General features: G+C 39.4%; 1 protein-coding gene across 4 annotated transcripts in view; it reads right to left on the bottom strand.

The window, feature by feature from the left end:
* Positions 1–5,240, bottom strand: part of Oprm1 (opioid receptor mu 1) — a 125,988-nt gene extending 120,748 nt beyond the window's left edge. For all 4 annotated transcript variants that reach the window (XM_048354334.1, XM_048354332.1, XM_048354333.1 and 1 more), the window contains exon 1: positions 4,948–5,240. In XM_048354334.1, the coding sequence (XP_048210291.1) occupies positions 4,948–5,240 (293 nt within the window). The remainder of the gene's footprint in view (positions 1–4,947) is intronic.
* Positions 5,241–15,646: the final 10,406 nt, after the last annotated feature.

The raw sequence follows: 15,646 nt of genomic DNA, 5'->3' as shown, positions 1-15,646 counted from the left end.
TCTGTATTGGACCTTTTATGAAAAACATGTGTGTTGCATAATCTTAGTGCATGCTGATTTCAGGCCTAAATATTGCATAAGAAACATGAAACAATCAGTGTATTGATTAGTTGGTGATTGTTTTCTAATCGGAGGCTCACAGAAATCCAGTCTTGCATATCCCTGAGGAGTAAAGCTCCAGTACTTGTACTTCAGCAAGTCTCATCACATTAAGGAATACAACTATTATGAATAATGGAAATCTCTGTAATAATGATTTTGTATTTCTTACTCCCAATCTAAGACCAGCTATTTTCTATGTATATGTGTATGTGCGTAGTTGAATTTATGATATGCTGGTAGCAATCCACAATATGAATTGCTTTCCATGACAAATGATAACTGTGAAATAGGCATGGACAAAGCAATGCGTTAACAGAATTTTCTGAATTGAAATTTACAGCTGAATTATATTGGATAAATTCTGAATTGTTAAAAATCTTGAATTGCAAAGTATTTTAAAGAGGTCTAGATCTTTGGGATTCATGAAAGCTAAGCACATGGTCCATCACTGAGAAACGCCTCCACCCCCCAGCTTATAATTAGTTTTTAATAGTGGAGAATTATTAAAATATAAAATGTGAGAAAGGAAGAAAAGATTGAAGAGTACTGAAAACTCAAGTATAACTCCTTGTGTAAGAGACTGTCACAGTTTATACAGGGCAAGGAGGTAAAAGTAACTTCTAAAACAATTCTAAAACTTTTTTTTTTTTTAACCACAGGAATGGTGAGACAATGGCTGGACAAAAGCATCAGTGGTACTCACTAGACACAATGTTGAAAATGAACTATAGTGCTTGTGGGGTAGGGGGTTGGAAGGGAAAAAACTGGAAGGAAGCTAGGGAAGAGGTGACACTGTTCCAAAAGAAATGTACTCAATTACCTGACTTATGTAACCATAACTTATGTAATCATCCTCTGGGCATCACCTTTACAAACAATAAAAAGTCATTTAAATTAATTTAGAAAACCCTCTGATTAGACTATATTTAATTTGTGAGGGAGTTAATACTGGAGTTTGAACTTTGGGTCTTGTACTTGCTAGGTGGATGCTCTACCACTTGAGCCACACTTCTATCTCATGATCACTTTATAATTTAAAAAATGGTCACATGTTAATTATATAGGAGAATATAAGACAATCAATCTCAGTATTTTGAGGAACACAATGCCAATAACATCTTACACCTTAAAACATCCTTCTTTGATAGCTAGTTCTGTTGGGAATAAGCAAGATTAAAGAATTTCTCAAATAACTCAATAAGATTCAAAACTAAGAAAGAATCAAGCACATAAAAAACAAACTTAAAAGGCAGGTAATGTCATTTTGCTCCCTGAATCTAGAGTGTGCTCTACCACTGAGCTACACCTCTGTTCCTTATTTGGCATGCTTTATTTGAACTTTACAATACAATAGTGGCATATACAGCTCATAGGGACCTAGAAGTTTCTAGATCTCCACGTTTGCCAACAGTTTCTGCCCACTCCATGCTCACTGCTACCTAGATAATTTTTTTTTCAGGAAAAAAAACCCTCCCATGACAAGTATTTCTGCAGTTCTATTAGTGTTTACCATTATGGCTAATTCCATACTTTCCACAGAAAGTTCAATGAATAAAACAACTCGGGTGGCTATGACTGTGTATTATTTTGATTGGTTTGATTTAAAACTTCTAAAAGCAATGCATCATCATCATTTTTTAAATGACTGCTAGGTTTTGCAATATTTTTATTATTATATTTTGTCAAATACATGTATTTTATACATTTGTTCTGAAACCACTTCTTTTGTTTAAGACAAAAAATACTTTGATCAATGCCACCCTTTCCCTCAGTCCCTCTCCCAAGTGTTTTAATCTCACCCATGCTTTTACGTTACATGCTTCCATTTTCACATATGTGCATTGACTATCATGATGACATTGATCAAGAGGCATTGTACGCATAAACTGACATGTTGAATGGCAACCAATTTGTAGTACTACCTAACCGTATAAAAAACAAGACATCATATTTGGAGGTGATGGTTAGGTATAGTATTTCTATCCCTTAACATTTGGGTTTTACATCTGCAGATCATATGACGGTATCACTTTTGCTTACTTATACTCTCTAGGACAGCACTGTTTAGGAATTTCACTTACAGTACTTAAAGTGATGTTGATGTAGAAGTGATGGTGGTGACATTGGGAGACAAGAAGTATTAATTATGGCACCTGAAGTGACAGTTATTTTTGTTGGTATAATCATCTGCCCCTTGTGAGTCACTCAGTGTACTAAGTAAGACATTCGAATCAATATTATCTTGAATTGGCCAGAAAACTGTAACTACCTGGCCATTAAGTTGCATTTTCTGAATCTTGAAGAAGTAGAAAGAAATTGACACTTCTCCTTGACACTGGACACAGTGCCACACTCATCTTTCTAAACAGAAATGATGTCCCTGAGCTGATCATTTAGTAATTCAAATACTACTGCCTGGACTGCTACACTAAATATCCTCGGCTACCTAGACAGTTTCTCCAGTCCTTATATGCTTTCCTATCCCTTCATTTGTCACAGAACTGCCTATTGTTTTGACTTACAGTTTCGTTCTCAGGCAGTTTTCTGACCTTGGAATTGAGCACATATTCCCCCCGCCCCCCACCATGGGCCACAGGTGGATGTTTGGGTTGACCTTTCCACTAGTACTACATAGAGGCAGGACTTACAGTACAGAGAAGAAAGCCTAATAGCATGTTCTCAGTGAAACACAATGTCACCCTGTTTCTCCAAGTGAATGAAAAGTCAAAAGTAATGCCTTTTAAAACAGTCTCACCCTTCCAGCAACCTCCTAAACACTGGGATGAGACCAAATGGCTTATTTATCAGCCAGTAACTGCCTTGCTGCATCACTATTTATAGAAAAACATGAACTGAAAGGGAGAAAAATGAGGAGGCAAAATGCCAAAGAGAAATCATAAAAGGGATAAAAAGACTATGTTTTAGAAGGCAGAGTTTCTAGGTGCTCTGTAAATTTATGTTTCATACTTTTAAAATCTTTGATTCCATACATAAATTTGAAGCCATTTGTTAGTTATGAATTACTACTGCAAATGAAACCCGATCTGTCAATCTAACAGTCAAATTAACTTGTATTATGACTTGCTACCCTAACATCAGGAAATTATGGTATCTAAAAGAGAGTCAATGGCATTGAACTTACAGGCTATCTGCTTTGGGACAATTTCTGTACATTCTCTCTGCCTTGGTTTACGAATCTAACATATATAACCTCTATTTCCTTCTAGTTCCAGTTTGCAACTCTGAATGTTTTCAAGAAAATGATAAATACATTTTCCCTTCACAAAGCCAGCTTTTAATTATGTTTATTGACATAATCACAGGATAAAACTTGTTTTTTTTTAAAAAAAACATCTACTATAAGTCTTTGTATTAGACAGAAAATAAATTTTCCCATTGATTTTCTTCCCGTATTTTTCTTCTTGTTGCCAGCGTTCCTCTCAGTAGATGGCGCTGTTTGCTATTTTCTCAGAGAGACTGATCCTCATCACAAGATTAGGAGAATTAGCTTTACTCTTTAACAAGCTTTAATTAAAGAAATAAGACTTATGAGTCAAAAGAACAATTATAAGACATTCTCAGCACCTTGAGAATATCATCAAAATAGGGGAAATGATTGTTAGATGATTGGCGAGCTTTATCAACACCTGTAATAATGGTGGAAGAGGCGAAGTGAATATTGTACCTAAACATGAAAGTGCATGTTCACTCTGAACTTGTCACCCTTACAGAAAAACTCAAGTTAGGAGCCATTAAAAAGTTAAAATATCTATCTACTTTAAGAAAAGCAGCATGCCAGATTCTCCTGTAACTATTTGAACATATAAGCATGTATGCCACCACAATGGACATGCACCGTCCATATTGAGAACTTGTCTACTTTGCCAAATCCATCCAGAACTAGAATATTTGGGTAAAAAGAAACTGACTGCAATCTTTTGAAGTAATTTAAGTAGAATCCTCCTTCTCTGTTTCTTTTCCCTCCCTCCCTCCTTCTGTCTCTCCTTCCTTCCTTCCTTCCTTCCTTCCTTCCTTCCTTCCTTCCTTCCTTCCTTCCTTCCTTCCTTCCCTCCCTCCCTCCTTCCCTCCCTCCCTCCCTCCCTCAATCCCTCCTTCCTTCCCTTCTTTCTTCATTGTTTCCTTCCTCCTTTTCTTTCCTAATCGACTCCAACTTTTGGAGGCATCCAACCTGCCAATCCCAGCTGCAATTTGCGATCCCTCTGACAGATCTTCAGCTCCAGCTACAAGCCGGTCTAGGCAGCCACAACCCTCATGCTTGCTGCCACCACACGGCCACGGAACTCCTTCTGCCTAGGCTGGTGTGAACTCACTAGGGACGAAGAAGTGGGTGAAAGCCCCCCCCCCCCCAAGCAGGGGAGCCAAGGGGTGGGGCCGCGGCACATCCTAAACCAGCAGGTGGGAGAAAGTTGGCCAGGTTCTAGTCTCAAAACAACCGGGAAACACTTGGTCCCTCCAAGGAGGGACAGCTAACCCATCCTTTCCCCTATGCTTAAGCAAAGGCGCCCGTGTAAGACAGGGTAGCCCAGTGCCCCCTTGGCTGAGGCTAGAGAGAGCCCCAAGGCAAGAGCTTTCCTTCCCCGCGCCCCAGATCCTCAGGGCCTTCAGTAAACAAACTTCTCTGCGTGGGGAAATTCGGATTCTTGGTCGAGAGAAGAGTGTGGGGGGAAATGGGAACGTCCTGGCTCGCCCCCACGGCGCTCACTCCCTCTCCCGGCTTTCCTTCCCTCCCTCCCCGCTCCGCCTGGGGGGCTCGGGGGTCCCCGCGCCCCCCGGGCCCCCCGCGCGGGCCGCTGCGCTCCGAGCCCCGGGCGGCTGGCTTCTTACCTGATGATCACGTACATGACCAGGAAGTTTCCGAAGAGCCCCACCACGCACACGACGGAGTAGAGGGCCATGATGGTGATGGCCGTGAGCACCGAGGGGCTGCCGGCCGGGGCGCACAGGCCGTCGCTCCCGCCCAGCTCGGTGCGGTTGGGACCGCACGGGTCGGACAGGTTGCCATCGGGGCGGGACAGGTTGGCCCAGGCGCCGGGACCCGGGGCCGGGGAGCAGCCGGCGGGCGCGGCGAAGGGGTCGGAGCAGTCGCTGGCGTTGGCGGGGAGCGCGCCGCTGTCCATGGTGCTGACGGCCTGCGGCGCGCGGGGTGGGGGGAAACCGGGACGCGCGGTCTCTCGGAGCCCCGGCCCGGCCGGGCAGTCTCCCAGCGCCGGCTAGGTGCGGGGACGAGCCCCGGCGGAACCCGAGAGCCGCGTCCGGCGGGCGGGCGGCGTCTGGCACGAGGCTCGCGCGGAGCCCCCCTCCCACCTCGGTAGTACACGGAGGCCCGGCCCAGCCCGCAGCGCCGGCGGGGCGCACGGGAGGGAGGGAGGGAGGGAGGAAGGGAGGGCGGTGCTGGGTCCCCAGCCCCGAGAGCAGGGAGGCCGGCGTGGTGGCTGGCGGATGGTGCGCAAAGCAATTCGAGGAGTCGGTCTCCTCACTCAGGACTCTGCGTGGAAAGACAGTTAAAGGGGAGGGAGCGGGCGAGAAGGAAAGAAGGAGTTGTACGGAAGGGTGTGTGTGTGTGTGTGTGTGTGTGTGTGTGTGTGTGTGTGTGTGTGTGTGTGATACAGTTCCTTAGCAGCCAGAAAGCTCCTGAGCAAAGGGGCCATCTCACTCACTGTTATCGCCTGAGTGCGTGTACTTACCTTCTTCTTCTTTACAATCGGATGGAAAAGCCATTGGCTTAGCCCAAGCCCAAGGATCCTTCAACTCCAGCAACACCGCCCCCCACCCCCCTCCCCGCCATTCTGCTGTAATGATTTGGAAAGGAAACTCCGCTCTTCCAGGCCTCTCCTTCTCGGTTTCCCACATCTGAGAAACTCGAAATGGTAGCATTCAAATGTTCCAACTCAGCAAACCTGTTTAAAACAAGAGTGGTCCTTTTTCTGGAAAAACAACAACAACAAAAAACAAATGGAAGAACACAGCTGAGGGGGCTGCTCCTGGAGTTCCTCCTGTCCCCAAGTCTTAGAGGAAGGACCTACTTCTATTTACTGCTGAGTTTTCCTGGAGAGGAAGAGGCAGGATAGCTGGTTACAGAAATTAGGGGATCGCAGATCCGGTCAAACCAACTGCATATGGCATTGGCCCTCCATGCCTTGAATCTCAGATACCTGCTTGAAGTTTGGAGCCCCTTTTGTCTGCAGACTTCTTTAGTAGACACGTGCTTCTGGAAATAAGGTTGTTAAGATTCAGACAGCACTGCATCATTTCAGCTTTCTGTCCAGCGTAGAAATTCCAGGAGCAACTACACAGTTGTCTCGAATTCAAGTGACACAAAATGCAGGTCTTGAGGAACACTGTTGCACCCAAGCCTGGGTACTGTCTCTTCTTCCTGTTGTTGTTCTTGTTGTTGTTGTTGTTGTTCTTGTTCTTGCTCTTCTTCTTCTTCTTCTTCTTCTTCTTCTTCTTCTTCTTCTTCTTCTTCTTCTTCTTCTTCTTCTTCTTCTTCTTCTCCTCCTCCTCCTCCTCCTCCTCCTCCTCCTCCTCCTCCTCCTCCTCCTCCCCCTCCCCCTCCCTTTCCTTCCTTCCTTCCTTCCTTCCTTCCTTCCTTCCTTCCTTCCTTCCTTCCTTCCTTCCTTCCTTCCTTCCTTCTCTCTCTCTCTCTCTCTCTCTCTCTCTCTCTCTCTCTCTCTCTCTCTCTCTCTCTCTCTCTCTCTCTCTCATAGCCATGTACCTCTTGAGCCACAGTTCTACTTCTGCTATTTTTTTTGTGGGTTTTAAAAAATTTGTTTTCTGGTTCATTGTAGATAAGAGTCTCACTTTCTTACCTAGGCTAGCTTTGAACTACAATCCTCAGATCTCAACCTCCTGAGTAGCTAGGATTACAGTCATGAGCCACTGGCACCTAACTTCATGTTTCCAATGTCCACATCTGCAATACCACAGAGAGTGTGCACATGTTTTTATTTTGAACATATGTTGAGATAGTGAGTTTTCTAAAGGTAAGCATACAAAGGTTACAATTTTGGTAAAAAAAATAGATTTTGTTTTTCCTTTGGTTTGGTCATGTTAATGCCTGTTCTGAAATACCTTATCTTTTATGTGCTTATGTGTGTGCATATTTGTAGCTTTTAGTGATAAGCATGAGAAACTGATTGTGGAAAGTTAACTGTGGTTTTGAAGAGGGAAAATTCAAAGACATACTTAATTCCATTTTTTAGTTGTTTGCCTTCAAAACAGATAACTCATAGGTAAATTGTGTTACCCACAGGTGATTTTGTTTTTATCCTTTTATGGTAAAGAGTATAAGAAAATATTTCAGAGACATCCCCGAGACTACCAAAACACCTCTGAATGTGTCTCTTTTGAAGACATGCTTGTACACATGTGCACCTCGCTAAGATCTTGCTGTTCGTTCCCTTTGCCCCTGGAGGACACATGAGCCAGTGTATCCAGGTGCAATACAAATAGGCACAGTTCAGTAAGTCCTGGTCTGGAGTCAAATCATTTTGTGATGCAAATTATTTTAGCTGTATAACTTTGAATAAATTACTTTACCTCACCAAGCAATACTTTTCATAGTAGGAGCCTAAACTTTATGTTTCAACTACATACTCTCATTTGATGTTGATATTTTAATTTTCTTGTTCTTCTCATGCTCACTGAGAAAAGTGATTATCCTTTTAATGTGTTATACCTTGATACTCAACCCATTTGAAAAAAATGTAAGTCCATTTTGATATTAATATTATTAAAATGTAAGTATTTTAATACCTTTTTCACAGATAAGTAAATATAAACACATAGATATAGATAGCCTTGAGAAACCTAGAGAAGAGCCACATGGAAATAAAAAAAAATCAATGCAACACAAAATATAATAATTAAAAAGGACTGCAAATCCAGCTTCTGTTATTTCTTCTATTTCTCCATACTGTATATTTTCTACCAATGTGGTCTAAACTATATTGTGAAAGCTCATGTGTACCATAAAAGGAGATAGGCCATGTATAAATGAGCCAATATATTACAATCCTAGTTATTCTGCATAACCTGGATTCTAATCTTGCCAGCTTTAATTTGTTTGAGCCTATGCATTTTAATCTCTAGGGGTAGATCCCTTTTGGTTGATGTTTTATACTTGGACTCAGTTTTCTATGTGAGACAAAAATAATTTATTATCTTTCAATCTAGATTTAGTGTCGATGTCAAGCCCATACCATAAAATATATTCCATCAAGTGTTTGTTTTAAAGTAATGCATTTAGTCCGAATGAATGGATCCCAGGAAAGTGTTAAAATCACTTATCTTCCAAATTTATTGGCTTTAGCTATGCATATAATTGCCATCGTCCTCTACTTATTTTAATAGCTTGGTCTTGATTTTTTTTTGAAAGTGGCCATTAATAGAACACATGATTAATGGCTTTAATAAGGAAAAAACAAACATACTATGTGTGACATAATTACAGTGATTAGAAGCCCAGACAAAAAGAGGCCACCCTGGGTGGGGGCATGGTCCAAGTAGTAGCAGAGTGATGAATTCACTGTCCAGTACTGACAAAACAAAAAGAGGACACCAAGGTTTCATTGGAAGAACATGTTATATATTTTCCTATGTGTTTTCTGTTAGCTAACATCTCAATGTATATGACTGAGAAGATAAGCATAGCATGTGATCATATAATATTCTTGGTCACCTGTCACGGCATAATTCATTCAATAAAATAGAATAGGTACCATTTATCTACATGGTAAAGATAGATTAATCAAAATAGAGTCCTCATCAACTTCAACCTGATAAACTTGAGAGAGGAATCTAGGATAGGTCAATATCCAGGATTTTATGTTAAAATTCAGGCTGTACTATTGATTTTCTTGTAACTTAAATTACGCATGCTTTCTCATAATTGGTTTCTCTTGGACAAAATAAGCATACTAGAATTAACTATAAAGGGTTTTTACATGACTAAATGTATGTGAAAGAGTTTGTTCTCTGCCTTTTGGATTTTTATATTTCATTATATGAGGTCTGGGAATTAGCAAGAATTCTTGGAACTGTCACACTATATTTAATGGTACAAAATTGACCTTCTCTAGGGACCAACAGTAGCATCTAACAGTGAGCGGTTCCAATTCAATCAAGTTTTCAATAGTTCATCTAAACAAACCCATTTAGATAATTCATGGGTCTGAACACATTTCTTAAAATCTAGGGCTTCACTTTTTTTTAAAGATCTTACTTCTAAATTTCCGGGGCTTGTTATTAGCCTAGTAAGTAAACTTTTACCTAAAATCATCTGTCAGATTCTTTTATTCACAGTACTTTTTACACATTTAAAAATTTGAAGACTCAACCTTTGTTTACTTAGGTTGTCTCTATCACTATGTATATAAAAATTAAAACTGAGAAATTAAAAAATGGAGTCAACTCATTTAAATAGTAGTAAATCTATTATATGTAGCCACATATATTTTTCTAGGAATAAAACTTTATATTTTCACAAGTGATAAAATATTTAGTGATAATAGTATTATTTATACTATATAATTCTTTTAAATTCCTAAAACATGAAAAAGATAATTAGATTCTTATATCTGGCTCTGTAGCAATCAGATGTAATAGGCTACTTGGCTGATGTTTATGAAAAAATTGAAGAAAATGTAGTTCTACTCATGTGATTTTAAAAAAGAAAAAAGAAAATTTGTACAAATAGTTGTGGATATATTTCTTTGATTTAAAACTCAAACTTAGCAAGAGTTATTTTTAAAAAAATGAATTGGAATGCAGAAACAAACCATAACAGTGAATTTCATGTGCTATGGTATCCTTATTACTTTGGTCCGTCTTGCATGTCGAGTCTGCTACTCATGCATTATTTTGTCATACATTGACCAATTGAAGAAGTATTGACTCTCTGCATTGTGTCACTTTTGAAATGTCAACACTTACCATTGCACAACAACAAATCATATTTGTCCATATCACTACTGGTATCACAGGAAATTTCTCTTGACATGGGGTGTCTTTCAAGCTCATAGTAATGGGCAGTGGTTGAGTGCATGGCTTCTTGGAGCCAGGCACTGTGTTAGGTGTTTTGTCGGGTGATTAAAGTAGGCTTTATGAGAAGATTGAAGAAATGACTCCAATGACTGTTCTCCTTTAGGGCAGCGTAGGTTGTTCCCTGGACAATATCATTAAAACCTTGAACAGTCTGTGTGGTCATGAACAATAAACAACATTCACACATACATACACATGCACTTATTTTACAAATATGGTTACCAGCCATATGCTAGGCATTATGGACTCTGCTAGAAGAGTAAGCAAGACAGCATATTCCTTGATTTAATGAGCTTACACTGCAGAGGGAGAAAGGGAATGAAAATTGGAAAAGGAGAGAGAGAGAGAGTGTGTGTGTGTGTCATGGAAATGACTGGATTAGGTAGAAAACATTCACATTTAATCATAATCAAATTGATAGCTTAATATGTGACCAAAATAAGGGACTGACAGGTATATTTCTATTTGATTACATAAATAAGATCATAGCTACTAAAGGGTTAAATCCAATCATTTTTATTTCCAGAGATGATTATTAATTGAGATGATCATGTGTTATTTCTATTGAAATTTTTTGCAACTAAATTGTTTTGTGAATGGCTATGTATGAGTGCACACACACACACACACACACACACACACACACGCTGTTGACATATGTAACCAGAAAGTCACAAAGAAGTTTGTATTCATCCAAACCAACACTTTCATGAAATCTTTCATAAAATGAAGCTTTTCTCCCTCAGAAGAGTTAAAGCTTTTCTCTCTCTCTTCTTATTCACTTGACTATTATTTCGAAGTATTTAATTTCTATAGCTGGCAGTCCTGGATTTCTCTATAAATTGTCTAAGCTCCAAATATATGAGAAAATAAAAAGTACTAGTACTGTGAAACCATTTCTATGAAACCTTAATTTGGCAGTAAATGAAACATTCCATAGCTACTCTGGAGACCGCACCCCTACTTTTCTCTAGCAGAAGCAAGGGAGAATGTAGAACATTCAAAAGCTAGGTATCAAGTAGTCTTTCCCTAACATTAAGAGGAAATGATCTCTATAACCAAGGCAATGGGCCCTATCCTCCAAAATCCCTGTTAATCATTTCCCTTGCAGCTCATCGAAGTCTTGTCTTGGAGCGCAGAACTGTGACATACTTTCTCAAGGTGGCAGAAAGGCTGGTCCTTTTCATCCAATGCTACATGTAACCACCACAAGGACAAGAGTGCCAGTTCCATAACAATCAGGAGTTCTTTTCTATCATCTAAGCAACCCAGTTCTGCCACATGCATTTGACTGAATTCTCCTGTTTTTCAAGAGAAAGAGGAAGTTAATTCAGGCAAAGCCATTGTTGCACGAGGACCAGAAGTCTGTCTGACCCAGCTGCTCCTTTGCTTGCTATCTCTCTTCCCCATAAGTGTTTAGAATGCGGACTTAGTGCACTCCCTGTGAACTCTGTGGAATATTCTCTTCCAAATGAAACTGGAGGACCTCCTAGTTTTGGAACTGATGACTTCAGTCCTCATTTTCTTTTCAGAAAAACAAACAACAGTTATCTGTGGGGGAAGAAAGTCTGAAAACCATCAAACTCATAGGCAAATTTCCCCAGGATTTTAAAAATTAAAATTGGACTTCTATACTGCTATATGAAATCAAAAGCATTTTAGAGTGGTTTACTAACAACATACCATTACACAGCAACCACCAAGTGTAGAACTGTTCTTATCAGGAGAAGATAATCTACAAATGATTGTCATGTACTGAAGCCTCTTTGTTATCCTTGGGGCTGTTACCTTCATTGAATTGCTGTGAAGTCAATATTATTCTCAATTCCACCTTACAGGTGAAAAAACTGGGATAGAAGATAAAACGCCCACATCCATAGAGTTCATATGAAAAGGAATTGAGAACTGACTGGGTCAGTCTTGTTCCTAGCCTATTTTCCTAATCAATTTCCCACATTGATCCTTGCTCCTAGTGATAATTTATCGTGGGGGACACTGGCAATGGAGTCGGATAAGCTGGGCTGAGGCACTGGGTCTGACATTTCCTAGTTTTGTGTAAGTTCTGTGTAGCTCGGAGTAAGACATTAATCTTCCACAAACCTCAGTTTCCTCATCTGAGTATCTAGGGACATCTGTTTCTCATGGCATTTATAAAGAATATACAGGATTAGTTAGTACACTTACTTGGGATTGAAACTATTAAATCAATAAGTAGGCCTTACTTGAGCTTTATTGTTATATTAAATAATAAGATAGATTTCTTCATTGCTTCCGTGCAATAGGATTTTCTCCCCCTTCCTTCACCTTTGTGATTCTTTGTTTACCCATTATCTCATCCATATGTGGGAAAAGAATTAATGACTTCTCAAATTTGCTGAAAATATCCAGCCAGTGCAGTACCCTTTGTTCTAAAAATTGCAAAAAATTTTAAAGAGAAAAGAAAATCACAGCTTGAGGTTAAAGCTGAGAGCAGCCTTCTGTCTTTGGCCTGCCTGTGTGTCATTTTATATAGCAACTCAAAATGTTTTCATAGTGACATACCTCACACGAATGACTGTAATTTTACAGAAGTCTGTCAAAAGCTATTTCTTCTTGTTAAATAGAAAGGATATTTTTGGTTGGATAATTGTTTGGTAAAGTTCTGTTGCTACTAATGAGTTTTGCAGTGGGTTCATTTGCACAGAACCGGTAGCTGGAATGAATGCATTTCACATGTCTTTTGATGTTGGGCACTTCAACCAAGAGCTCGTTTTTCGATGATACTAGCTAGTTTAAACTTTTTGTAACCTACCATTTTTATATAGTCTAGCTTGTTCCATGGCAAATACCTAAGGCCTATTTCAGGAAGAACTGGGAGGAACTATATACAAGCCTACCTCAGAATGAGTGACCTGTCTTCACCCATGCTGCCTTTGACCTCAGGACTCTGTTTTCTACTCCACATGATTGGTTTCTTCATAATTTTTTTTCCCATCCTCAGCCTCTCATTCCTTCTCTCTGATCACGTGGCAAACTATTTGACCTTCCATTTGCCATGCTTCACCGACCTGTCCTTCCTGAGGCCTCTGTTGACTTTACCCTGATGGAAGGAATCCGGCCAGCTCTGTCCTAAGTCCCCTTACTTTCTGGTTTAAAACATTTCCCTGCCTTTGTTTTAATGACTTCACATTCTTCTCTTTTCCTCCAAATCACGGTGGTCACTTCTCCTCCTTGGTTTGAAATCTAGTTGTTGGAATTCTTTGGAGATAAATCCAAAGTACCTTTGATTCTGCTTTATCCATAGGTAAATTTATCCAGTCCTATACTCTCAAGTATAACCTAGATGAGCACAATGGCCAATATTATGCTATTGTATTTTTTATCTCAAACTTTTCTTCAGAAGTAGTTATTCCGTTGACTAGTCTACATTTTTGAAATTGCTAGTCATATCAAATTTTATGGGTTCCCAACATGATTTAATTCATTTAATTTTTTTTCTCATCTGAAAATGATATCATAACTCAGTTGTCCATGCCAGAAACTCTTAAGTGTTCAGGTGATTCTTTCCACGCACATCCACCCATCCACCCACCCATCCATCTATCCATAAACAAACATAACCCACATCCTACTTTCTTTTCTTCAATTTCTGGAACATAGTTCTTTTCACCCAGTGTGTCATATTATACTTTAGTGTTATAGAAAGGACAGCCCCCACTAGAAAACTTGCTTGTCTTTTATTCTCTAGAGTAACCATGGTTAATTTATTTGACAGTGTCTTACATAATTTGTTTAAACATTCATCTACTTATTAGTTTCATCTATTATATATTTCGTTTCTTATGTGATGACTTGATGTCATAGTTACCTGATAAATATTTATTAAACAAACATAAATTAAATGGAGTGGAAAATTGTTTCAAGATATGGTGTGTGTCAACATTCCTCAGAGTAGTGCAAACCAAAGAACAATTACAGTTGTAGTGATTGGGGCATAGTTCCTGAACTCCTGGGGTTTACATTTATTAAAAATGCTATGAACTTCAATCCAAATACAGTATGAAGTCCATAAAGAAGCAGTAAAAGGGAAACTCAGCTACGCAGTGTTCACAGTCTCTGATTTCCTGAGTGAGCCCCAGAGTGATTCTCTATATTGTTCTTAAGTCCACCACAGAGCATGAGAGCCATCCAGCCACTGTACTTGGAGAAATGTTCTCCTTCAGGTGTAGCTGATGGGAATCCAATAGACCATAGTAACTTAGAAAATAGAAGTAGAGGCATAGTTAAGGTATCTTTAACAGGAGAAAATTTTCCCATTATTATGGAGGAAGTAAAAAATTGAGGAAATATAATTTTTTTTTACTATTCTTATTAATTTTACAGTTTCCTTCACAAATAAATAAATCCTGGTCCAAAGCATGGAAAGTTGTGAAAAATTTGGATCACTTTCTTATGTGGAGCCAACAGTTTGTAAATTGAAATGTCAGCTCAGTGACGTTTGTGTTCTGTAGAGATGGAGTAAAATAGGGCTTAAATTTAACCTCTTGGTTGAATAGCTAAAAATATGTGAATAAAATTTTCAAGATTTTGAAAATTGGGCAATGAAGAACTGAATCTTGGGCAATGGAAAATAGACAAGGTGAGCCTGAGTAGGGTCTGAACTTGCTCCAAGGGTGTGACTATGCAGAAAGTGAAGACCCAGATGACACCTGATGGCTTCTTTGAGTTGAGAGATGCCGGAGTCTACAGAGGAGGCCATCACAGCTTGGGTTGGCAGGAAAGATAACATTGTGCTCAGAGAGCTCTAAAGGGTTCTCTCGGGTCTTTAACTGCATACTGATTATCACATGCGTCGTGTGAGAAAATTGAGGGTATATGGAGAGCTGCCTGAAAATATGGAATAAATAATACTTGAAGGAGAGTTAGAAAATTTTCTATTCTACCAGAGCAAAAAGAAAAAAAACCCCGCAAATTTATGAGGCATCACAAGCTATACTCAAGATTTTTATCTGAGTAGTGAGAAAAATTAACCTCTGATTAAATGCTGGGAGAAGACTCCCAAAGAATTGTACTGTTTCCAGGTAACTTATATCTGTCCCATCCAAGGAGTTAACATTGCTTTCAGAAATTTGAAAACATTCAGCATCCAAGCAGGATGGTGGCATATAAAAATAGGGTCATATTAGGTATTTCAAATAAGAGGTAAAGTAAGATCCATAATGAAGAGAAAAGTTAATAAAACAAAGCCAACCCAAAGGAGAACACTTGATCAAGTTAGGAGACAAAGATGTAAGACCATTATTACAATGACAATCCATGTAGTCAAGACGTTAGTAGAAAGACTAAGGGTATTAAGTAGAGATATGGAAAAAATATGTCCCTCTATCAAACTTTCTGGATGACTATTACAATGACTGTTGTAGCAAATACATTAGATGAGCCTGCACATTTTAGACATTGAAAAAGAAAAGATAAATGGATATTGTATATTGATTTAACA

This window comes from Perognathus longimembris, chromosome 9 (genome assembly GCF_023159225.1).
Source record: "Perognathus longimembris pacificus isolate PPM17 chromosome 9, ASM2315922v1, whole genome shotgun sequence".
Classification (NCBI taxonomy): Eukaryota; Metazoa; Chordata; class Mammalia; order Rodentia; family Heteromyidae; genus Perognathus; species Perognathus longimembris.
This window is presented reverse-complemented; position numbering and strand designations above follow the sequence as displayed.